This window comes from Sciurus carolinensis, chromosome 9 (assembly GCF_902686445.1).
Source record: "Sciurus carolinensis chromosome 9, mSciCar1.2, whole genome shotgun sequence".
Taxonomy (NCBI): domain Eukaryota; kingdom Metazoa; phylum Chordata; class Mammalia; order Rodentia; family Sciuridae; genus Sciurus; species Sciurus carolinensis.
Window position 1 is genome coordinate 137,621,131 of NC_062221.1, and position 24,975 is coordinate 137,646,105.

General features: G+C 58.4%; 1 protein-coding gene across 3 annotated transcripts in view; it reads right to left on the reverse strand.

Annotated features, from left to right (window-relative positions):
• Positions 1 to 225: 225 nt before the first annotated feature.
• The window catches only part of Tmprss2 (transmembrane serine protease 2), a 35,590-nt gene continuing 10,840 nt past the window's right edge, over positions 226 to 24,975 (reverse strand). For all 3 annotated transcript variants that reach the window (XM_047564338.1, XM_047564340.1, XM_047564339.1), the window contains 12 exons: positions 24,172 to 24,394; positions 17,465 to 17,551; positions 16,088 to 16,207; positions 12,050 to 12,176; positions 11,132 to 11,242; positions 8,359 to 8,402; positions 5,684 to 5,852; positions 4,461 to 4,636; positions 3,710 to 3,805; positions 3,323 to 3,465; positions 2,726 to 2,878; positions 226 to 1,597 (listed from right to left, as the gene is read on the reverse strand). In XM_047564338.1, coding sequence (XP_047420294.1) covers positions 1,586 to 1,597; positions 2,726 to 2,878; positions 3,323 to 3,465; positions 3,710 to 3,805; positions 4,461 to 4,636; positions 5,684 to 5,852; positions 8,359 to 8,402; positions 11,132 to 11,242; positions 12,050 to 12,176; positions 16,088 to 16,207; positions 17,465 to 17,551; positions 24,172 to 24,394 — 1,461 coding nt within the window. In that variant the 3' untranslated portion in view covers positions 226 to 1,585. The remainder of the gene's footprint in view (positions 1,598 to 2,725; positions 2,879 to 3,322; positions 3,466 to 3,709; positions 3,806 to 4,460; positions 4,637 to 5,683; positions 5,853 to 8,358; positions 8,403 to 11,131; positions 11,243 to 12,049; positions 12,177 to 16,087; positions 16,208 to 17,464; positions 17,552 to 24,171; positions 24,395 to 24,975) is intronic.

Here is a 24,975-nt window from a genome sequence, read left to right on the forward strand (position 1 = left end):
CTGAATCTGGGAGAGGTGGTCGCCCGAAAAAGGATCCTCCAGGAGCCACCGAGAGTCACGTCCCCCTGACAGGCTCTGAGAGCAGAGGCACCTGCTGGGGACCGCCAGCCTGCCTGGCCCAGCCAGCTGCACTGCGTCCTCCTAGCCCAGGCCCGACCCCAAGCCCTCGCTGAACAGAGAGGCTGCCCAGCACCGCTTGCCCAGCACAACTGCAAAGACGGAATGAATATTCAAAAAAAATCACATGCTTTATTTGCATGATATTTTGTAATTGAATCTTACAGCTTAGAAGAGACAGAAAGCAGGACACGAACTGGCTCCCACTGGTAAGGACGCCCGAGGAGGGAGTGCTTCGCCACTGCCAAGAGCGAACAGCCGGCCCGGGGACGGCACCTCCAGGAAGGTCCCCGGTGCTGCCTCCAGAGGACGTGCGGGAGGCACCCGCCCTCGCCCACCAGGCCAGTGGTAGCTGCACATCAGCCACTGGCGTGCTTGGGAGGGAGGTGGAGCCACGGAGAACCATGGTCAAGGTCAAGGTCAAGGTGCTCACGCTCGGCACTTGGCAATGCCAGGGTGGCTCCTCCCTCCAGTGGAAACCCAGGGCCAGTAGAGGTCACAGAGTGCCACACACCTGTTCCCTCTCTGTCACAAGCTTGGGGGCTTTTCTTTCACACGTCTCTGCAGGACCTTGAGTTAGGAACCAGCTGTCAACTGAGTGAAACTCAAAGGCCCGCTGTGCTCACTTGGCACAAGTACAGCTGCAAGGAGCCCGTGTGGAGCGCCCCCGAGAGACGTCCAGAGCCAGGCCCAGAGCACCGAGGTAGTCGGGAAGAAGAGACGCGGTACCAGGGCTTCTGGAACCGCACATCCCTGAGTCCCCAGCAGACCTCAGCCTCCCTGGGTGAGCCGGCCCAAAGAGGGTCCTGAGGGCCAGGCTCAGCCATTGCCACCCCAGGGCCCAGCCAGCCTAGGCTCCGAGGGCGCAGGGAGGAGGCACAACAGGGAGAGGCCCAGGGCCAGGCTGGGTGTCCCACATGGGTCTACCCGGAAGGGCCAAGCTGCAGTGGTCAGGGGAGGGTTTGTTTGGCCCCTGCTCTGGGGCTCCGCCTATGCACTCAGCCTTCGAGAAGGAAAAGGTTTCTGCTGTCCTTACCAGTGGAGCGAGAAGGCACTACAATATGACCAGCCACCCAGAGAGGCAGGCGGCAAGGTGCCCACGTGCCTGCCCTCCAGGTGGCGCTCCCCGGTCACCAATGTCCCTGCCCGCCCCCTCTTCCTTCTCAGGTCACCCAGCCACTCAGGTCACCCCCCCCACACTCATCCGAGGAAGGCCCAGCAGGGCAGCACCACCCCTCTGCACTGGGCTCTGCGTGCCCCCCCTCTGGACAGAGGGTTGGGGCGTGGACAGGGTGGGCCTGCCGCCTGCACAGGATGGGGACAGCAGCAGACAGACAATCACCATTTAATCAAAGTGAAAGGGCCTTGGGATCATCTGCAAAGGTCACACGCCAGGGAGTTAAATCGGCCTTCGGTGTCCTTGCACAGGACGCTGAGGACGAGGGTGCGGGGGACGCGGCCACACAGGTTAGCTGTTCGCCTGTTTGGAAAGGAAAAGACACAGATGCTGCTTTCTCAAACAGCAACAGGTCAGCTTCTCCTCCTCCGGGTTGGCACGGGGACCCGTAAGTCACACAAGCGAGCTTCGGAGCGGCGGGCAACTCCCGCTCCAGGGTGCAGGTGGCAGGCTTAGGCAGAGGGAGCAGCAGGTGCCAGGCTGCGGGCAGGAAGCTGTGCAGAGACCCAGCACCGCTGGGCGCAGATGCTGCCTGGAGCCACCCCTGGCCGAGGCCACCAGCACCTCAGGGTGTCACAGCGGAGTCCTTGCTTCCCACCCGCTGCAGTCCTTAGGCCCGTGGCTCCCTCAGGCTGCAGACACTGCTCCTCTGCCCCTCCCCCCTGTGCCAGCCCCGCCGCCACGGAGGCCTGTCTGGTCCGGCCACCTGCCCTCCTCCAGGTGAGGCCCAGCCCTGTGGTGACCTGAAGGCCCTGGGCCCAGGTGTCACTGAGGGGACACAGGCTGGGCCTCCTGGGCCCTGCCCTGGCCTGGCCCTCCTTCAGCGCCTGGGGACTCGGGGACGAAGAGGGGAGGAAGAGCATGTTCTCACAGTGCCAGCTGGAAGGAGGCAGACCTGACTCTTGGCCGCCTGCGGCCCCTGAGATGGGGAGACACAGTTCCCACCCGAGGCCAGGGCTCTGCCCGCAGAGGGCTCAGGACGCAGGGCAGGGTTGTGGGGGCCTGGGATCACCCTCTCCTGCTCCTTCCACTGCGCCAGAGTCTGGGGACCCACGGCCCCGACACTCCTGCACCCCTTGAGCATGGGGGCTGCGTGGGGGCTGCCTGGGCCCTGGGGAGGTCCCCGCGAGGGGGCGCCCCCTCCGACTCTTCCCTCTGCTCCCGGCCCTCACCACAGGACACGGTTGACGGGGGCGGGTGACAGGCCAGCTGAGCCTCCTGCGGTGCTGAGAGCAGAGCCAAGGAGGGTCCTGCAGGGAGCCGGCTTCCGCCCAGCACCAGCGGGCACCAAGCAGGCCAGGCCAGCCGGGCGGGAAGGGGCTGCAGCCCTGGGAGGCAGGGTGGGCCTGGGCCCTCGGTGGCCGGCCAGCTTCCTGCGGCAGGAGCTGGCCCCCTCTCAGGAAGTGGCAGAGCCAAAGGGCAGGAAGTTACCCTCATCTGTTGGTAGATCCAGTCTGTGTACATGGTCACGTTCCCGTACACGCCGGGCCTGTTGGCCTTGGCACACCCGGATCCCCAGCTCGTGTCCCCGATCAGCCACCAGATTTCATTCTTCAAAGTGACCAGCGGCCCTCCACTGTCACCCTGGGGGACACAGCAAGTTACGGAGAGCAGAAAGGCAAGTGGCGACCACCCACCCATCTCAGAGCGCGCCTAGAGGGCGTGGGGTCAGGGGGAGTCAGGAGTGGGCTGTGCGTCCCGGGCCTCCAGCCCTGGGAGACAGGCTGCACCAGCACCGGACTCAGGCCGCCCAGCCAGTGTCACAAAGTGGACAGCTGTCTGTGGCCGGCAAGTCGGGACGCTCATCCCCGCTGCCCGGGCGCTTCCTCAGGGCAGCCCCTCTCCCAGCAAGCCGCACGTGGGGTCAGTGGGATCAGAGGCTGTCACGCTGCTGGTGGCCACCAGTCCCCGAGCTGCCCCCACAGCCATGTCCACAGGAGGCTTCATAGAGCCCAGGAGAGTCTGGACTCCCGTGGGGGCTCGGCGGGAACTGGCGAGGCTCTAAGTTGAAGAAAAGTTGGAGAGTACCTGGCAGGAGTCGACGCTGCCCTGCAGGTACCCCGCGCAGATCATGGCGGGAGTCACCAGGTTGTCGTAGACCAGTCTGCTGTTACACCGCGCAGGCTCGATGAGGTACACCATGGCCGCGTTCAGCACCTCGGAGGTCTTCCCTAAGGACGGAGGCATGGACGGCAGTGGACACACGGCCCCGTCCCTCCCTCTGCCCATCCTAACCCCAAGCCTGGCGTGTGAGGCAGGGTCGAGTGCTTTTCCCCACTGGGTGGGACCGAGGCACGCAGCTGGGTGAACTGCCTCTGGCCATCAGCCCTGAATGGCAGGCCTGAGCTGCAACCTGACTGCCCGCGTCCCACTCGCGCTGACCACGCCCGCTGGCTGCGTGCCCAGGAACCTCACCTTTCTCGTAGGTGGCCCCCCACCCGGAAATCCAGCAGGGCTGCTGAGTCTCCAGCATCATGCCTGGGTTGGGCAGGCACACTGGCTTCACTCTGTCTGTTCAGGAGAAGGAAACGGTGAGCCCTGCCTGGAGAAGCCCGGTGCCCACGGGCCTGGCACCCGCTGCCTGCCTGGCAGGCCCTTCTTCCCATCAGGCGAGCAGCTCCCCTCTGAATTATGTGACGTCACCGCCCCAGACACAGCCCAGTGCCGGGCTGCTGGCCGTGGGTGGGCGCCCTTTGCGTGAGCCCTCTCCCAACTCGAAGGCAAGCTCTTCATAGGGCGGGGGAGGCTCTGCTTCATCTGCACCTGCCTGGGCTAGAACATTCCAGACCCTTGTGGGGACTAGGGCGGGGGGCAAATTCTAAAGTGTACTACTTTCAGAAGGTATGTGAAGAAATAAAGCTATCTTCACAAATGATAAGCCGGATGTTCCCAGCTGGAGGCGATTCCGTCCCACAAACGTCTGGCAATGTTGTCGGGAGACAACTCTGTCTCGACTGGTGGACGCTGCTGACCTCTAGTGGGCAGAGGGCAGGGACGCTCTGCAGCGCATTGCAAACCTGGCCCCGCTCCCCTCCCGCTCCAGGGCAGCCTGGCCTCCGCCCAGCCCTCCTCTGGCAGCCGCTCAGGCGGGTCTGACATCTCATGCAGTCAGCGTCTCACCTCCTCAGCACGCGGCCCAGCCCGGCACGCCCCTGGCCACACGTACCGTTGAACGTCAGTGGCGTCTGCAACTTCAGAAGCGCAATGTCATTGTTCTTGGTCTTGGAGTCATAATTGGGATGGGCGATCACTTTCTCTACCCGGTGTCCACTTCCATAGAACATGAGAGACTGTCTCAAGATGCCCGCGAACGCCGTCCAGTGCCGCGGGTTGTTGAGAGGCCTGGGAGACGGAGGCACAGCACGCAGAGCCTCAGACCCAAAGGCGTCAACCCCTCACCAGACGGTCTTCAAAAACGACAAGCCGTAGCTGCTCTCCGGGCTGAGCGCACTCCCCAGGCCGCAGAGCAGACGGGGCAGCCGGGCTCCGCCACTGCCGCCCCCCCCACGCCCCGTCTTTCCCCGCCCCCCCATGCCCCTGGCTGCTGCGCTGCCCACAAATGGGGCCTGAATCCACCCCGAAGCTGCAAATTCTGCAAAACCTTTAGATGCCAGAACACACAGCAGGTGCTCAATAAAGGTGTCCTGATGAACACAGTTGGCATCTAATACTAATCAGAACATTCCCTTTATCCGGGGATTTTGTTTGGGATCTTGAGGGCCCCCAACTGCTAGGGAGCGCTCAGGGTCCAGGGACAGAAGGGAGGGGCAGAAGGGGACACGCCTGGGTGAGACACAGGTTCCCTGCAGCTTCACTGCAGCCCCGAGTCAGGGCACAGCTGTGTGCCAGGTCAGGTGACACCAGTCAGAGACACTAAGTGACCCGTCCACAGCCACACGCCAGAGGATGGCCAGGCCAGAGGGAGGCTTCCTGCAACAGGCAGGGCCCCCACGAGACAGGGAAGGAGAAGAAGCAGGGGCGGGGCTGCAGCTTCCGCAGAGCCACCCAGGCCTTACGGCTGCCCTCGCCCCTCCCGCATCTGCGTGGGCACGAGGTCACGAGCGTGTCTGAGGAGCATCCAGGAGAGGGGGACCCGACAGAGCAGAGGCCCACGAGGGTAGGGCAGGCAGGGCAGAGCGGCAGTGGGCTGGAGGGCTTCTGGTCACGGCCATCGCTGAGCACCTGCCCCCCTGGCCGTGTCCACTGCCGGCAGAGCAGGGCACTCCACACACGCTTGCTGATGAGTGGACGGGCCTGCCCACATTCACATCATCTCCCTCCACGGCACAGGGAGCTGGTGCCCCCACTCGCCCGTGGACACGAAGGCCACGGATCTGGCCAGAGAGTCTCGCCACCCCACCACCCAGACCTCAAGGGACGTGCACATACTCTTCCACGCAGTGGGCAGCAGTCACGATCCACTCGGGGGTGATGATGGAGCCTCCGCAGATGTGGACGCCTTGGACGTGCAGGCTGACCTGCCAGGGCCAGTCCCCCAGGTTGGCGCTGGTTCCTCCCACAATCCTGCTCTGACGTCGCAGCAAGGGGACACCACACTCTGGGTGACAAGCAAACCTAAGCTGGAAGCCAGCTGAGCAGGAGCCACCTGGGCCAACCACCCAACCACGGGGACGCCCAGGGGCTCGCCAGGCAGGGGCAGCGGCTCCACTGCCACCTCTCATTCTCCTGTGTTAGGGGCCCGATGAGAACATATCACAGTCTGCCTTTGGTAGAAGAAAGAGTGGATGCTCCCAACTCTGCAGATCCCCACAAGTAAGAGGTGAGTGAGGAGGTGAGGAGGTGAGGAGGTGGGTGAGGACTGAGTGAGAAGGTGAGTGAGGAGGTGAGTGAGGACTGAGCAGGTGAGTGAGGAGGTGAGTGAGGAGGTGAGGACTGAGTGAGGAGGTGAGGAGGTGAGTGAGGAGGTGAGTGAGGACTGAGTGAGGAGGTGAGTGAGGAGGTGAGGACTGAGTAAGGAGGTGAGGAGGTGAGTGAGGAGGTGAGTGAGGAGGTGAGGACTGAGTGAGGAGGTGAGGAGGTGAGTGAGGAGGTGAGTGAGGAGGTGAGGAGGTGAGTGAGGAGGTGAGTGAGGACTGAGTGAGGAGGTGAGTGAGGAGGTGAGGACTGAGTGAGGAGGTGAGGAGGTGAGTGAGGAGGTGAGGAGGTGAGTGAGGAGGTGAGGACTGAGTGAGGAGGTGAGGAGGTGAGTGAGGAGGTGAGTGAGGAGGTGAGGACTGAGTAAGGAGGTGAGAAGGTGAGTGAGGACTAAGTGAGGAGGTGGGTGAGGAAGTGAGGAGTTGAGGAGGTGAGGAGGTGGGTGAGGAGGTGAGGACTGAGTGTGAAGGTGAGTGAGGAGGTGAGGAGGTGAGTGTGAAGGTGAGTGAGGAGGTGAAGAAGTGAGTGAGGAGGTGAGGAGGTGAGTGAGGACTGAGTTAGGAGGTGAGTGAGGAGGTGAGTAAGGAGGTGAGGAGGTGAGGAGGAGGTGAGGACTAAGTGAGGAGGTGAGGAGGTGAGGAGGTGGGTGAGGAGGTGAGTGTGAAGGTGAGTGAGGAGGTGAAGAAGTGAGTGAGGAGGTGAAGAAGTGAGTGAGGAGGTGAGGAGGTGAGTGAGGACTGAGTGAGGAGGTGAGTGAGAAGGTGAGTGAGGACTGAGCAGGTGAGTGAGGAGGTAAAGAAGTGAGTGAGGAGGTGAGTGAGGAGGTGAGTGAGGCGGTAAGTAAGGAGGTAAGGAGGTGAGTGTGAAGGTGAGTGAGGAGGTGAAGAAGTGAGTGAGGAGGTGAGGAGGTGAGTGAGGACTGAGTGAGGAAGTGAGTGAGGAGGTAAGTAAGGAGGTGAGGAGGTGAGCGTGAAGGTGAGTTAGAAGGTGAGTGAGGAGGTGAGCGAGAAGGTGAGGAGGTAGGTGAGGAGGTGAGTGAGGAGGTGAGTGAGAACTGAGCGAGGAGGTGAGTGAGGAGGTGAGGAGGTGAGCGAGGAGGTGAGGAGGTAGGTGAGGAGGTGAGTGAGGAGGTGAGTGAGGAACACTCTGGGCTGTGTGTGGCCTGAGCGTGGTGTCCCTCGGCCCGAGTGCTGTCCCTCACAGCGGGTCCCTCTGCCAGGCTTCGGAGTCCTCCGGTGGGGAGGGAGGGTGTCCCTGTGGCTGCCGTCCTCTGGTGGCAGGAGAGCAGCCCCGGGAGGCTCCGTGGCCTGGGGCCACCTTGGCAGCCTTGGAGGCCCCGGGGGAACATCTGAGGGACCAGCCCCAAGGCATGAGGTGGAGGGAGGGTGTGGGAAGCCGTGGGAAGTCCCTGGCCCTGGGCAGGTGTGGGGCCCACGGGCCAGGGCTCCCCCGTGTGCCTGGGAGTGCGGCCTGGCTCCTGGGAGCACCTGTCTGTCACCTGCACATGCTTCCTCACTGGGGTCCCATCCCCACGAGGTGGCTGTGGGCGCGGGGCTGGTGGCAGGCCTCTCCTGGCCCCGTGGACACCCCTACCTAAAGGGAGCCACTGGGTCTGCAGGTTTTAGCTCGCCATGCCCAGCTAGGGACAGCCCGCAGGCCTGCCCACACCGGAGGGCTTGGGAACCACGCCAGATCCACGCACAGAGAGTGCTGCCCAGTGGAAGCCCGTGTCCCTGAGGGAGAAGGAAGGGGAGCCTGGGCTCTCGGCTCTCTCCTTGCAAGCCCCAGTGGCCACTGAGCACCAGATGCCGCGTCCTGTGGCACGGTCCGGACCTGCCAGGGGCCTTGCTGCAAACCCCCAGCTCTGCACACGGCGGCTCCTGCGGGGCTCACTCGGGTGGCCCTCCCCTCCCTGGAGAGGGCGCCCCGGGAGGCCTTCAGCTCAGGGGCACGAAGAACGGCCGTCAGTTTCCGTCCATGGCGGCGTGCTTCTCGGACCAACAGCCAAAGACAGCTAAGTACTGCCCGATTGAAAAACGGAGGCCCTGCGTGGACCGAAGGCCTCCGGGTCACCCCAGCTGCTCCCTCGCCCTCTGGGTGCCACATCGGCCAAAGACACGGTGGGTCACTTCTGTGAAGATGTGCCAAGCTCCCTGGTTAGAAGCGCAAGGTTGTGGGGAAGCACTCACCCACGCAGCGCAGAGAGACCACCGTGTGTGAAGAGCAGGTGTCACTGAAAGAGAAGAGCGGAGTCCGTCACTAAGCTAAAGGGGCCGATGCCCGGTCCGCAAGTATTCAGAAATGAGATCTCCTCCCAGCCTTGTCTCTCCTGTCTCCCTGGAAGCAAAGTGTCCATCACTGATGGCCCCAGTAAGGTGACTGAATCAATAGAAGGGACAGTTTCAAAAAGGGTGACACCAGGCTCAAATCTCAGCTGTTCAATTCTGGGCAAATTACTTAACCTCTCTGTTCCTACATCCCTCACTGGGAAAATAATATAACAATGCAGGTTGAGCATCCCTGATCTGAAAACTGAAATCAGAAATGCTCCAAAATTTCAAACTTCTGGAAGCAGGACACAGGGGCACAGTGGAAAACGCCTCAGCACCCGACCTCACGTGATAGGTCACTGTCCAAACGTAGGCACACTGAAAATACTGCCTCGAGTCACCTTCCACCTACGTGTACGAGGGACACACACCACTTCAGGGAGCTGGGTGCAGTCTGCTCCCGGGCCTAAGTGTTTCATCCGTACATGCAAATGTTCCAAACTCGAAAAGGCCTGAAGTTTGAGTCACTCCTGGTGCCAAGCGTGTCAGACAAAGGGCACTTGTCATGCAGTGCCAACCCCAGCGGGCTGTCAGGTGGGCATGCAGAAGCGCGGGTCTCGCTTTGTTCTTGGAATCTAGAGCCAACGTGCTTTCGGAGGGTGTCGCAGACGGCAACCTAACCAAGGCGTGGCGCGGGAGAAGGAAGGAGCTACTCATCTGGCATCAAACGTCCTCCCGTGACGACAAAGAATGGACACTTTCTGTCCCTGTCCAATAGAGAACAGTCCCCGTACCCCGAGGAGGGGAGGTCAGGCGGGGACAGGCAGAGCTGGGCTCTGGGTTCTGTTGGACCAGATCCGCTCTGCAGAGACGAGACCACTCTGATGGACAGGCAGCGAGGCACCTGCCCCGCCAGGATCGTGTCCAGAGGCAGAGGGGGACCTTGCCCGAGTTCACCTGCCCACCCTGCTGCCTCGGGGACTGGCAGCCACAGCTCCACCTGCCCTGAGCCTCCCGCGCTCCAGCTTCCTGCTGGAAGCCAGCCGCAGCCCATCACAGAGCCCCGGCTGCCCACAGCCTCCCAGCCCGGCAGGAGTGCAGGGCCCGCCCTGGACCTGCCCAGCACCCTTCCTGAGACGCCCGCCGGGTGCCCTGGCAGTGACAGCTGTGCTCCTAGGCTCCAGCCGTGAGGCACCAGCGAGGCCACGCAGACGCAGACGCCTGCTGAAGGAGACCCTGCCTGAGAACCCGCAGGCCCACGGGTGCCCCCATGACCAGCAGCACCTCGAACACCACAGTGACCCGGGACCTGGCAAGGGGCTTCGGCTGGAGACTCAAGCGTTACAGGCAAATCTGAGTGTCCCCCACCGTGCAGACAGGCGACACTGCAGACAATGACCTTCTCTTCTTTCCTCCAAGCCTGGCGCCACCTTGCGAGTTCCCAGGGCTCTTGCCAAGGGCCAGCGGCTCCTCCCCTCGCCGGCCGATGCCCCGGCTCCTGGCCTTTCTTGGCTCCCTGCTTTCCTGTCTAAGGAGGAAGACAAAGAACCACGGCATCTGCAGAGCCAGGCAGCTGTGTGTGGCCTGGCTGCAGGTGCGTCCCCAGAGCTGCGCCCACCTCCACGCAAGGAGAAGTGGGTCCCCAAACACAGCACCTGGCGGCTGGACCCCGGCAAAGCCGCCTGGGAGTAGCGGCAGCACCTGGGGCGAGGACGCTCGCAAACAAAGGACTCTGCACCCTCCACGTCGAAAGCGTGCTGCCAAGAGCAGGGCCGGCGAACGTGGAGACACTGCCCAGCCCTCCTCCTGCCAGGTCCACCCCGAGCTCACCGTGACCTGTCCAGGGTCACAGCCCGGCTCTGAGGAGCGGGAGCATCTGTGCCTGGGCCCAGAACACCGCCCACCCCTCACACAGCATCCTGTGACACTGCAGGGACCCAACCATCCAGGACTTACAGAGGCCACCAATGTCCAGAGCAAATGGGGACGAAGTGGACACCCCAGCTGGACCCTGAGATATTCTCTGGGATTCCTAGCTGGGGACCAAATAGGATGTGTCCCCCCAACTCATCTGGAGTCTTATGTTAATGCTATTAAGAGGGCAGGAAGCCAATCCGACCATGTTATTTAAAGACTGGGCCCTTGGAAAGATCAGAAGAGATGAGGTCATTGGGGTGGAACCCCAAGTTTGAATCCTGATGGCCGCAGAAGGAAGGGGAGAGAGACCCACAAGACAGGTGCCTCCTCATGTGGTGATGTGGTCCAGGGTGCCCTCGCCACCTGCTATGTGGGGGGGGCTGTGTGGACCTTGTACCGCTAGAGCCATGAGGCCAAATAAACCTCCGTTCTTTATAGTCTGCCTCAAGTATTTTGTTACAGTAACAGCTGACAAATACACACGCCCTAGCACATGTAAGTGCATCTCTGGTGTCTGGAAAATGGAAAAAGTCAATTAACAATAACAGGGCAGACAGCAGAAGTCACAAAAAAATAGCAAATAAACGTCAATCTCTTCCTAAGAGCAAAGCTGACGCTGCGGAGAGCAGCCTGTGCGGCTGAGTTTCCACCCGCCCGCAGCGTGGACTCATTCACACCCAGAACAGCAGCTCAGAGACACCGGCTTGAGACGGCGATGCCCGGGGTCCCAGTCCTCATCGACCTCTGCGAAGGAGAGGCAGGCACCACCGCGTACCTGTGGTAGAGTTTCTTGTAGAGATCGACGTTTCCCGCGCTCGTGTTCAGCTTCATGAAGCTCGTGGCGCCGCTGTCGTCCACGATCCCTCGGGTGGAATAAAAGCTGTTCCTGAAGAGGACAGAAAGCCGTGTTTAAAGCGGGGTCGCCAGGAGCACTCGCAAGTCCTCATCCCGGCAGCACAAGCAGCCTGCCTGCGGAGGTGGCGCTGTCCTACCCATGGGACCTCGCTCTGAAAACGGGCAGGTGCCATACCCTGGGGCTGCGGAGGTCCACAGGGCCCACGTGGAAGAGAAGGTGGCAACAAAACCAGAGCCGTCCCCACACCCCAGTGCTGTCCAGTCCTCCCGGGATGACAGCTTGGTGTGGTCTCTCTCCTCCAAGCCCATGTTGAAATTCGTCCCCAATTTAAGAGTCCAGGGGTGGTGGGACCCCTAAGTGGCATGTGGGTCCCTTGCAAAGGGACTAATGCCCACCTCCAGGAGGAAGAGGAGGAGGAGGAGGAGGAGGAGGAGGAGGAGGAGGAGGAGGAGGGCGTCACTCCTCTGGAGGGTGGGTTGTTGGGGACAAATCCCAGCAGGCTCCCACCCAAGAGGCGACCTGAACAGACTCAGTCCAGGCTGAGAGGGTCCTCCAGAAAAGAGCCACCCGAGGCCCTCAGCCCACACCCCTGCCCTGGGACGAGGCCCTGGGTGTCATTCCTGAGTAGCTGGGTCAGGTGCCAGGCAGGCGGCCATGTGCTGTGTTCATTAGACACCGGGAGAGGGAGGCTAGGGAGGACCAGGTCCACAGACCAGCTTTCAGAATTCCACAGTGGTCTCCAGCACCCTCTGGAGCGGCAGAGAGATGGTCTTTCCTAAGTTTCTGCTTTGGTCACTGTCACACGCCGGTGCCCACCCGTCAGGGCACGGGACTCACTTATAGCCCATGTCTCTGCAGGCTGCCCGGGCGAAGTTCTCATTCCAGTCGTCTTGGCACACGGGGTACCAGGACTTCCGCTGGTGCGAGTAGACCTGCAGGATGAAGCTGGGTCCGTAGAGGCGCACTGCGGGAGAAGAAGGCTGCGTGGGTCTCAGGCAGGCACCCACTCCCTCCATCCCGGCGGCCACCGGCCTCCCGCCGACCCGGGGCAGCTGTTTTCCAGCACTCACGCCAGGGCCCGCGAGTCTATTGTGCGGAAAGGCGTCCTTAACACAAGAGAACTGAAAGGGGTGTTGAGACCCAAACTCATAAATGCTCACTTCAGCCCTGTCCACGACAGCTCAAACGGGACAGCCCAGCGTCCACCAGGGAGAAAATAGTGCATCCGCAGTGTGCGGCGGACTGTTATCCCCAGCAGCTGGGACGGAAGCTCTGCGCCGAGCTGCCGCTGAGCAAACCGGGAGGCAGTACCCTGTGTAGGAAGCCACTCGCAAAGACCCATAGATCGCATGATACCACTCGGACGAAATGCGCAGAGTAGGGGCCTAAGACAGCAACCGCTCCCAGGGGCAGGAAGGCAGGGCGGAGGGGTACGAGGAGCGCACGGCGGACCGTGGCGGGGCGCGGCAGGGCGCAGCGGAGCGCACGGCAAAGCGCACGGCAACCAAGCTCTCCATCCACCATGGGATCTTCCGCAGTGGCCCCTGGCGCACACGACTGCGGGTGTGTAAAACCGTTGTACTGTCCACCTCACAAAGATGAATGTTATGGTGTGAATTGTGAACTACAGCTCAATAAAGCTGGGCTTAAAAATAAATAAGCCAGGCGCGGTGGTGCACACCTGTTATCCCAGCCGCTGGGGAGGCTGAGGCAGGAGGATCATGAGGTCAAAGCCAGCCTCAGCAACAGTGAGGCGCTAAGCAACTCAGTGAGACCCTGTCTCTAAATAAAATCCAAAATAGGACTGGGGATGTGGTTCTGTGGTCCAGTGCCCCTGAGCTCAATCCCTGTGTCCCCACCAAAAATAAATAAATAAAATGAATAAATAAACGAATAAGTAAGTAAACAAGGTAGAAGGTAAAAATGAAGAGCTCTGTAAGGAACTGGTTGACCTCCTGGTGTCCAGGGCCCGGCTCTGTAGAGCACCAGAGCAGAGACAAGGCCCCTGCATCTAAGGGACTTTTAATGCCTCTAGATTAGAAACTTGCCAGCCTTTGGAGAGAGTGGAAGCCCTCTCCTGTCGGTCCCGGCTCTCCCTGGAGTGGCCACATCTGGAGGCTGAGAACCCCTGGTGGGTGGAATGCCCGCCTGCGGCCGATCTCCGAGTGGAATCCTGTGAGACTGGAGGGCTGCTGGGTGGGCGCTGGGTCACCAGGAACAACCTGAGGACAGTGCTGCATGACAGCCAGCAGGTCACCGCTCTGTGTGCAGTGAGACGCGTCTGGCATGGCGTCCACTCCAACAGGACACCGTTCCTCACTCAAGAGAAGCAGCTATGGAGCCTCCAGGGAGACCTGGATGCAGCGTTGAGTGCCAGGAGCCGATCTCAGAAGGCCCAACACGCCCTCGGTCCCACCCCAGGGCAGAGCCACAGAGACCGCAGGGCAGCCCGTTCTGGAGGACCCACGTGGTTAACCTGCAGCGCTGTGCCTCAGTGAGCACGCTGCGCAGAGGTTGCGTCCAGCTTCATCTCCGGCAGGCGCCTGTCCCCCACCCCGCCTTCTGTGAGCCCAAACTGCCCAAGAAATGAAGTCGCTGACTTCTTCCAAGTGACTGAAGTGGTACAGCGCCGCGGGTAGAGGCGAGCTACCGCGGCGGGAGCGCGGGGAGCACAGGGGGCGCAGGGAGCGGGTAGAGGCGAGCAGGCTGCTGCCTCCAGGTGGGTCCCCGACTTTCTCCTCCAGCCACTGGTTCAAATGCGGGCGGCAAGAGCTGAGAGCGCCTGCACAGCGGAGACGGCCGGCCAGAGCTGGTCTGTGCGCCTTCTCTTTTAGGAACGAGGAATCTTTTTCAGTCTTACCAAGGACTAAAGGACAAAACCGTGTTCTGGGAGCCCCATGAGGATCGGGTTCACCACGCAGCGAGCGAGCAGACCCACGCGCCCTCGCCACCCGGCTGCATCTTCTTTTCTCTTCTGTGGTGAGAGCGCTCAAGACAGTCCCAGGGGCACACGGGTGCCTCCCCCGTTCCTCAGTCTCTTCTGACATCCCAGGAAGTTGCACGGGCAGCAGGAGAGCGTCGCTGCTGACACCCTGCACACCCCAGCACGGAAGCTCCGCGAGCTGGGACGCTGAGTCCTGCCCACTGCTGACACCCCCGCGCACCCCAGCACGGAAGCTCCGCGTGCTGGGACCCCGAGTCCTGTCCGGGTCAGACGGCACCCACGGTGAGCACCGCCGGCACTGCAGGAGCAGGAGGAGGAAAGCACACTCGTGTGTCCTGTTGGAGCAGGGAGCACACTCCCGCCACGTGCCACGCACGCCGGAGGGGAGGTCGGCGGGAAGGAGCCACCACGCTGTGGCAGGCCGCACAGAGCGGCACCCACGTGTCCTGCAGGCCCCGACACTGCTGCTACCGTGGGGTTGGAAAGAGCCCACTCGCACCAAGGCGAGAACCACGCCCCTGGGGAAGGCAGGGCCCAGGCCCCCAGGAAATGATTTGCCTCCTCAGAAGGGAGGGGAGGCAGCCCTTCTGGGGAAATGAGGCAACTCTGCACCAGCTGCAGAGCCCAGGAGACGCAGTCTGAAGACACCGTGCCTGGGTCCCCCTGCCCGCTCATTCAACCCAGAACAAGAACCCGGGAGCAGCAACGTCACACCATGGTGCCACAGCATGTGGTCAGGGCCCCACAGACAAGGACGGTGTGTGGGCTTCAGCTCAGAGGGTCAGATCCATGTCCTCAGGCAGCCATTAGCTGCCTTAAAAACCACCTCCAAGAATCAACAGAAATAGAAACTCCGACTAAAACCACAGTGAGACATCACCTCGCTGCCGTGAGAATAGCCGTCATCAAAAAGAAAGACGACAGGTACAGAAGGCCATGAGAGGAAAGGAGCCTTCGCTCAGGCCAGTGCGGCCACCAACAGGAAGGGCCGCGTGGAAACAGCGTTGGGTGCCTGGCAGGATGGGCAGGAGAACCGCTCCGTGAGCCAGCGTGCAGGGCCAGGGGAAGAAACCCCGCAGGACACACCTGCGTCCAGCGCAGCCCGGCTCCCCACACCCAGCCGTGCACCTGCCCATGTCCACCAGGAGATGACGGGTAAGGAAAGCGGCAGGCACCACGGGGCCTTGAGAACATGGGCGGACCAGAGAACCTGGAAGAACAGACGCCCAGCCTGCGCGAGAAGCCACACACCTTTCTCACTTCCGCATGGAGCGAGAAAGTCACACTCCCGGAGCAGAGCGCCAAGCGGAGGTCGCCCCGGGCTCGAAGGGGTGGGGGACGTTGGCCAAAGGAGGCACACTCTCTGTCAAACGGACAACACACTCAAGGGCTCTCGGTGCAGCAGGGCGGCTGGTGCGGGCAGAAGAGCGTGCGCTCGAAAAGCACCAAGAGCAGATCTTAAGCGTTCTCGCGGCACAAAAGGTACATAGGGGAGGTGACGCGTGCAAAGGGGCCTGATCCAGCCGTCCGCCAATGTCCGTGCATCAAACATCACGCTGTACGTCGTAAATGTGGCACGACTTTAGCTTGTCAATTAACATAGATCAATAGTTGAAAACAAAGCCAACCCAAGCGCTCACTCCGTGACCAGAGAACAAACCTTCAGGGCAGCTCGTTTTAAAAAGGCACACGTGCACCCCCACTTCACACTTTAAGCAGCTTGCTGGGTTTTCGTTGGTGCACTGTGGCATTCGCGGGCGCGTGCGCTTGAGGCAGTCCTTGCGGGCCCTGCCATCGCCCTCTCCCCCTGCTGCGTGACGCTGGACCAGGAGCGACCCTTCTGAGGCCAGGTGCACCCTCGAGACAGGGACAGAGCTGGCTGGTCCCCCAGCCCAGGCGGGGCGGCTGCTTCCCAGGCCCGGAGCACTCACCACACTGGGTCTCGTCCTCGCCGTAGGGACAGTGCGCAATCCCGTCACACCAGAGAGAGGGGCTGATGCAGGTCCCTGAAGAGCCACACTCCATCCCAGACCCGGGGCACTTGTTGTCCACTAGCAGAGGAAAGAGGGAGTGGGGGGGGAGACCCCTCAGCTGAGGACCAAGGGGCCTCACAGAGCCCACCAGCAGCTCCACCGTCCAACGCTGAGCTGGTGGACACAAGACAATGACTCCCCCAATTTTTAGTAAGTCGGGAATGTGTCCTTGTCGCCAGCACACACACATGGAATCAGGGCTGGGTTTGGCATGTCCGCAGGGCCGGTGGGAAGGACTCTCCCAGGGCCTTCAGGGCCCCACGAAGCTCCCGTGTCTCCATGGTCCCAGGGTGATGGCAGAGATAGGCTGCTGCTAGGGGGGCTGGGCTACCCTGGAGCACCCGCTGTGGCCCGTGAAGGACAGTGACCAGAGGTAGCCCTGAAGCACCCGCTGTGGCCCGTGAAGGACACTGACCAGAGGTAGCCCAGGAGCACCCACTGTGGCCCCGTGAAGGACACTGACCAGAGGTAGCCCAGGAGCACCCACTGTGGCCCGTGAAGGACACTGACCAGAGGTAGCCCTGGAGCACCCGCTGTGGCCCGTGAAGGACACTGACCAGAGGTAGGCCCTGGAGGGGCCAGAGGTAGCCCAGGAGCACCCGCTGTGGCCCCATGAAGGACAGTGACCAGAGGTAGCCCCAGGAGGGCCAGCTGTGACCCGTGAAGGACAGTGACCAGAGGTAGCCCTGGAGCACCCGCTGTGGCCCCATGAAGGACAGTGACCAGAGGTAGGCCCTGGAGCACCCGCTGTGGCCCCATGAAGGACAGTGACCAGAGGTAGCCCTGGAGCACCCGCTGTGGCCCGTGAAGGACAGTGACCAGTGGTAGCCCAGGAGCACCCGCTGTGGCCCGTGAAGGACAGTGACCAGAGGTAGCCCAGGAGGGCCAGCTGTGGCCCGTGAAGGACAGTGACCAGAGCTAGCCCAGGAGGGCCAGCTCCCAGAGACAGTGTCACCTTGCTTTGGGCAAATTCTAATGACTCCTCCTGCGCTCTGTCCACACCGGAGAAGCGGCCCAGGATCACCACACCCACAGGCTCAGAGGAAGCCCCAGAGCGAGGCAGGACATCCAAAGGAGCCTGCTGCTCCCAGGACAGGTATTCACGCACCACAGGGACCACAGAAAGAGAAGGAGCGTCAGAGGACGGACTTGGAGTGTAAGAGAGACTCAGGAGCGGCCCCAGGGGTTCCCCAGCCCAGGCAGCAGGGCCGCCCGGTGCCCAGGACTACAGGAGACGTGAGGTGGCAACTGGCCTGTGGGGCTCTTTGCACTTACAGAACTTCCAGAGCAGGACGGCAGCCAGCACAATGACCACAAGGAAGGTCCCCAGGGCAAGAGTGAAACACAGTGCTTTCTTGGCCTCTGCAGGAAAGAGTAAGCAGGACACCTGGTGAGCCACAGAGAAGACCCCTCCGGCCTCACCCAGCACCTGCCAGTCTGGACACCCCTCCACCTGCCAGGACTACGTGGAACCTGCTAGACCCCCTCGGTGGGAGCATCGCAAGGGGATGGTGCATCTGCCACACCGACCTGCCGGCCCCCCTCAGCCTCGCCTGCCTCGAATGCGCTCGGAAAACTTTTGTCAGCCCACCGCTGACCACACCGTGTGACCCAACGCTCATTTCCAGTGAAACTCGATATGCTGTACAATTTTTTTATTTTAATTTATTTTTATTGTAAACAAATGGGATACATGTTGTTTCTGTTTGTACATGGAGTAACAGCATACCATTTGGGTAATCATACATTTACATAGGGTAATGATGTTTGATTCATTCTGCTATTTTCCCTCCCCCCCACCCCTCCCACCCCTCTTTTTCCCTCTATACAGTCCCTCCTCTTCCATTCTTCTGCTTATCAGCGAGATCATTCGTCCTTTAGTTTTTTGAGATTGGCTTATCTCACTTAGCATGATATTCTCCAATTTCATCCATTTACCTGCAAATGCCATAATTTTATTATTCTTTATAGCTGAGTAATATTCCATTGTGTATATATACCACAGTTTCTTTATCCACTCATCAATTGAAGGACATCTAGGTTGGTTCCACAGTCTGGCTATTGTGAATTAAGCAGCTATGAACATTGATGTGGCTGTATCTCTGTAGGATGCCGATTTTAAGTCCTTTGGGTATAGGCCGAGGAGTGGAATAGCTGGGTCAAATGGTAGGTCCATTCCAAGTTTTCTAAGGAATTTCCACACTGCTTTTCAGAGTGGTTGCACTAATTTGCAGCCCCACCAGCAATGTATGAGTGTACCTTTTTCCCCACATCCTCTCCAACACCTATTGTTGCTTGTATTCTTGATAATCGCCATTCTAATTGGGGTGAGATGGAATCTTAGGGTGGTTTTGATTTGCATTTCTCTTATTACTGAAGATGGTGAACATTTTTTCATATGTTTGTTGATTGCTTGTAGATCTTCTTCTGTGAAGCATCTGTTCATATCCTTAGCCCATTTGTTGATTGAGTTATTTGTATTCTTCATGTAGAGTTTTTTGAGTTCTTTATATATTCTGAAAATTAGTGCTCTATCTGAAGTATGAGTGTCAAAGATTTTCTCCCACTCCGTAGGCTCTTTCTTCGCATTGCTGATAGTTTCCTTTGCTGAGAGAAAGCTATTTAGTTTGAATCTATCCCAGTTATTGATTCTTGCTTTTATTTCTTGAACTATGGAAGTCCTGTTAAGGAAGTCTGATCCTAAGCCAACAAGTTGAAGATTTTGGACCTACTTTTTCTTCTATAAGATGCAAGGTCTCTGGTCTGATTTCAAGGTCCTTGATTCATTGTGAGTTGATTTTTGTGCAGGGTGAGAGATAGGGGTTTAGTTTCATTCTGTTGCATATGGATTTCCAGTTTTCCCAGCACCATTTGTTGAAGAGGCTATCTTTTCTCCATTGCATATTTTTGGCCCCTTTGTCTAGTATGAGAAAATTGTATTTATTTGGTTTTGTGTCCATGTCCTCTATTCTGTACCATTGATCTACCTGTCTATTTTGGTGCCAATACCATGCTGTTTTTGTTACTATTGCTTTGTAGTATAGTTGAAGTTCTGGTATTGTGATACCCCCTGTTTCATTCTTCCTGCTAAGGATTGCTTTAGTTATTCTGGGTTTCTTATTCTTCCAGATGAATTTCATGATTGCTTGCTCTATTTCTGTAAGGTACGTCATTGGGATTTTAATTGGAATTGCATTGAATCTGTATAGCACTTTTGGTAGTGTGACCATTTTGACAATATTAATTCTGCCTATCCAAGAACATGGGAGATCTTTCCATCTTCTAAGGTCTTCCTCAATTTCTTTCTTCAGTGTTTTGTAGTTTTCATTGTAGAGATCTTTTACCTCTTTGGTTAGATTGATTTCCAAGTATTTTATTTTTTTTGAGGCTATTGCAAATGGAGTTGTTTTCCTCATTTCCCTTTCAGTTGTTTCGTCGCTTGTGTATAAAAATGCTTTAGATTTATGCGTGTTGATTTTATAGCCTGCTATTTTGCTGAATTCATTGATGAGGCCTAGAAGTTTTCTGGAGGAGGTTTTTGGATCCTCTAAATATAGAATCATGTCTATGCCGTACAATTTATTGACCCTGGGAAGGGAACCGCAGATGGCTTCATGGGTTTGCCTTCCTACAGTCGTAAGGTCGAAACACAAAGCTGGACCATCCCAAGTCGGGGGCCATCTGGTCACCCGAGGGAGAAGCATGTTTCTTTCTCTCTCCCGTTTCTATGCTGCTGGGGAGCCCCACACTTGCTGGCAAGAGTTCTACCGTAAGACACACCCTCAGCCTAAAGAGCAGTGTTTCCCGTGCACTTAAAATGTGAGTTGGCATTGCAAGAACAGTGTGACTTGGAGGCCCGGCTTCCTCCATGGCAAGGAACTTCAGGCTTTGGGGGAGCAGAACTTCTGGCGAACACCAGAGCCTTAAAAGCTCTGCTCCCTAAAAAGGGTCTTCAGTTAGGCCAGTGATGGATGTGGAAAACCGCAGAGAGACAAGCACCTCATTTCAGTAATGACAGGCCAAGCCATGTGGAAGGCCCCCCACTGCGCCCACCCTGGCAGGGCACCCAGGGCAGAGGAAGAGGCAATACTGCACACGGCTCTCCCATTAGACTGCTGCCAGTCACCTGTGGCTCCTTATGTCTTAGTTCACCGAATTTAAATGGGAGCTGGGACTGGGGCTCAGTGGTAGAGCGCCCCTGGAACACGTGAGGCACTGGGTTCGATCCTCAGCACCACATAAAAATAAAATAAAGGTATTGTGTCCAGCTACAACTGAAAACATACATATATATATATAATTTAAATGGAATTAAATAAAAGTATATACCAAGTGCTTATCAGTTGCATGTGGCCAGTGGCTACCATACTGGACTGGGCAGGTACAGAACATCCCTATTGCTGCTGAAAGTGGCCAGCACACAGCACCAGCTTACACCCTTTGGTCCAAGGGCAGAAACACTGAACTCAGAGTGAAGGCACATTTCAGCAAAGAATAAAGTAATTTGGAGAAGGTCACCAGTTTACCCTAGCCAAAACAGAAAGAGGGCATTTTTTATCAGAGATGTGAACCAAAGTTTCCATCAAAGTTCCTAACAGCATGGTGGTGCACGCCTATAATCCCAGGGACTTGGAAAACCGGGTCAGGGAGATCGGGAGTTCAAAGTCAGCCTCAGCACTTTGTAAGGTCCTAAGCAGTTCAGTGAGACTGTGTCTCTAAAGAAAACAAAAAGACCCAGGGATGCAGCTCAGTGCTTAAGCACTCCTGGGTTCATTCAATCCCTGGTACCAAAAAAAAAAAAATATTCCTAACAGTGTTAGATGCCATGAAAGCCTCCTGCCATTCCTGCCATCTTATGCTGGGCCAAGGAGGAGGGTGCCCAGCCTGTCACCTCTGGCAGTTCCTATGTGGCACGCAGCCTCAGGCGCTGGAGCTCCCAGGAGCTTTCCCTGGAGAAAGGTGGAGAGGTGGGAGAGATTTGGTGAGAAAGTACGTATATATGTATTTATTTAGGGACCAGAGATTGAATTCAAGGACACTTAACCACTTAGCCACATCACCAGCCCCTTTTATCTTTTATTTTGAGACAGGGTCTCTCTAAGTTGCTTAGAGACACACTAAGTTGCTGAGGCTGGTTTCAAACCTGTGATCCTCCTGTCTCAGCCTCCCGAACTGCTAGGATTACAGGCATGTGCCATAGTGCCCATCGAGAAGGCATTTCGACAGACCCTGGCAGGCTGGACGGGTGGTGTGTGCCCCTGCTGCCCTCACCTATATGCACCTGGGCCGCCAGAAGTTAGTCAGGGCGAGAAATTGAAGTTCTGGAGTGGGAGAGGCCAGAGAAGCGCATCTGTAGGGTCCAAGTCTCGCCTGTCTTCTCCTTACCCCAACATTCTGCTGATTCTCCGAATCTCAGGCCACAACAGACTTGAGATCCCCGGAGATCATTCCCAATCACCACGATTTCTGATCCACAGCCAGGAAGTTAGCACTTCTCACAGGTGGGGCCCAGGCCACTGGCCTGAGAACTGTGTCCACGCAATGATCTTATCAAAACCTGGCTAGAGGTGACCACGCCTTTAAGTGGAAGGGCGGAGCCCCCACGGAGGTCCATAGGAGAAATTCCAAATGGCCTCTTGGACACTTCTCTCCTTGGATGACTTCCCCGAATGCCATTTCATCTAAGATAAAACAACTTGCTGAGATGGGGTGGAGCTCAGTGGTCATATTTGACCAGCACGCATGAGGTCCTGGGTTTTATCCTCGGCATGGCAAAAATAAAAATATAGAAGAACTTGCCTGGACAGTTAAGGGTTATCACAGCAGGTGTCTTTAACCTCCAAGTGAGGGTGGCAATCTGCCAGGTCTGCCTGGGGACCTGAGCACAGCCACAAGTCCCAGCTTTACCTCTGGACAGGCATTTGCCACCAGCACGAGGTCAGTTGGGCTGCCTTGGTCCTGGTCGGCAAAGGCCGCTGCTGAGGGTTCAGCTGGATCTGGCGCTCCCCCGCTGCCCGGCTCACCTGCATTAATCATTATCGAGCAGTCTGCTGCTGGCCCTGCCTGCGTTTCTAGAGTCAACTGTTTGCACCACAGGATTGCTGACCTTTGATTTTCCAAACACTCTTTCAGATGTATACGTGCTGCTATGCCAATGGAAAACTTATATGGCTGTTGCTAAAGCAAAAAATACATTAAGTCAAAAAATAAATACAGTCTGGTTTTCTCCTGATGGGGCAGCTCCAAGTTCCTGCTACCTAAATAACTTGGAAAATGGTCTCAAAGCTGAAGATCACACTTACAAAATGTATACTCTGCTGTGTTAGGTGCCAATCACATAGTCCCTAAAATAGAACCTTCGAGGTGAATTCAGTAAATAACTAAAATTTTTAAATGAAGAAAATGACTAAGTTTTTTTTTCAGTTTATGGAGCAGTTTCTGTTGTGGAAAGTCACACAGGTTGGCATGTTATTCACTTATAAAAGCAGCTGATAAGGAAGTGCCCTGCTCCCGTCCCTCTGTCTGTCACCACCTGGCTTCTCCCCTGGAAAGTGAGGGTATTGGTGAGGCGGGCCAGGGACTCCCTGCCCTCCTGATTGACCACTGCTGGTGGGAGCCCACTTTCGAGGTGCTAACCTCATCAGAGGCCCGTTGGTTCCTGTGTCTGCGTGTGTGGTACTGGGGTGCACCCTGGGGTGCTCCAGAGTGTGCTGGGTCCCCACCTCCCTTTTAACTTTATTTTGAGACAGGGTCTTGCTGAGTCGCCCAGGTTGGGCTTGAACTGACGGCCCTCCTGCTCAGCCCCAAACAGCTGGGATCACAGGTGTGGGCCATGGCACTCGGTGGACTTTCAACACAGGTCCCCGTTCATCTTCTCCCTGGCTTCCTTCCAACCACCACAACGGGCGCCCAAGTCCAGGAGCCGTCCACCCGGACACAACCGGCACCCTGGCCGGGTGACACTTTTTCTTGGGGACTGTCCTACACACTGTGGGTGTTCAACAGCAGTGACTGACACTGACCCTCCATGCCGGGAGTGTCCCCTCCCCACTGTAAGGACCCAAACGGTCTCCCACACTGTTGACTGCCCCTGAGGGCCAAAGTCACCCCTGTTTGACAACCCCGGTCTTGCCATACCCACCCCCCAGAAGACCGCAGGTAAAGACAGGCAGGCCGTGGCAGAGGGCAGGGGAGGCGAGGTGGAGGAGCCAGGGCAGGGCTGGACACGGACGGAGAGCAGAGCTGGAGGGCAGGGAAGGACGCAGGGCCACCGTGAGGGGTGACGGAGGCCAGCAGGGGGCAGGGAAGGGAGAATGGCAGCGGGGGACGGGAGCTGGAAGGCCTGGGAGGGCAGCAGGTTTCCGGGAGCTGCAGGGGACGGTGCTGCCCAGGGATCCTGCCAGCGTGGCGTGGAGATCCCCTCCACCCTTCCTCCTGAACCCCGGGTGTCACGCGGACGGGGCTGCCTGCGCCACAAAACAGGCATTCTCCCCTCAAAAACCCATCCCACCGGAAGGCTCCAGCCGGAAGTAAAAACCAGGAGCAGGTTCACGAGGCAAGGCTGCGGAGGGACGCCAGACACACTGGCCTGGCAGGGGGGACAGGAAGGAGAGGTGGAGAAGGTGGCCCGCCCTGGACTTCAGGCCAGGAGGGCCGGGGGCTGTGCTCCTGCCCCCGCCGGTCAGGTGGCTTTCACCGACACAAGGACTGCGGCATCCTGAACCTGACCTGCTGTGCCCGGGGCTCTATAGACCAAGGAGGAGAGAGAACCCCACCCTTGGGAGCTTACCACGTACTCGGGAGGACACATCAATAAACCAGAGGCAAGAATGGACAGAGGAGCAGGTCGGGAAAGAGCCCGCGGGCCAGACCCAGGAAGGGGGCGGTCTCAGCAGACTGGAGGGGAGACCAGGACGGGGAAAGGGGGGTGGCGGGGCTCGACGGCCTGCTCGGGGAGGCGGAGAAACACAAAAGCGTCCTACTTGCGGTGCACACGGTCCCCGAGGGGGGCTTGGGCTGCCCGTAGACGCCAGGTGTGGAAGTGTGCGTTGGGACCCGGGGGGTGTACTGGGGCACGGCGGACGGGTAGTACTGAGTGGGATATGCAGTGTAGACATTGGGAGCCACGGCCGGCTGCGGTGGGTAGAGGGCTTCCGGCTGGTATCCGTGGTTTTCATAGTAAGGCCCGATGCCCGGGGGCGACCCCTGAACAAGTGAAAAGAAAAATAACATAAACTCTCACCGACCCTGACGGGCGAGAACAGAGCCTCATGCTCCAGTCCAGCCCCAGAGGCCCTGCGAGGACACGCAGGCTCGCCTGGCGTCAGCGGTCATGTCAACTTACCTGGAATAACCACATGCCAATTCCAAACTAGCCTGGACGCTCAGCCGTCAGTGCCGTTCTGTTTGATTTACTACTTACTTTGAAATAAAGAAAAGGAGGCTGGCGTTTACAGAAAAAATGTACAGAAGTGTGGGATTAGGACCAGGAGCCAGCACCCTCTGCCTCTGGTTCCTCCAGGCCTGTCCTTGAGCACAGACGGCGTGGACGTTCTGAAGCGGTGACGATCACCAGCAGCCTGACCACGGCTGAAGTCTGAGAACTCACCAGCTGCCAGGCCTCGGGGCCCATCACCTCTTTGAAACCTGAGCCTGAAGCCCAGGCTGGGACAGGCACCACGGATGCACCCACCTTGCAGAGTGGGAACTGAGCCCAGGGATCTGCCTACGGAAGCGGCCTCTGGTGTCACTCGCAGGCGCCTTCCTCCTGTCCTCCTCTCCTGCAG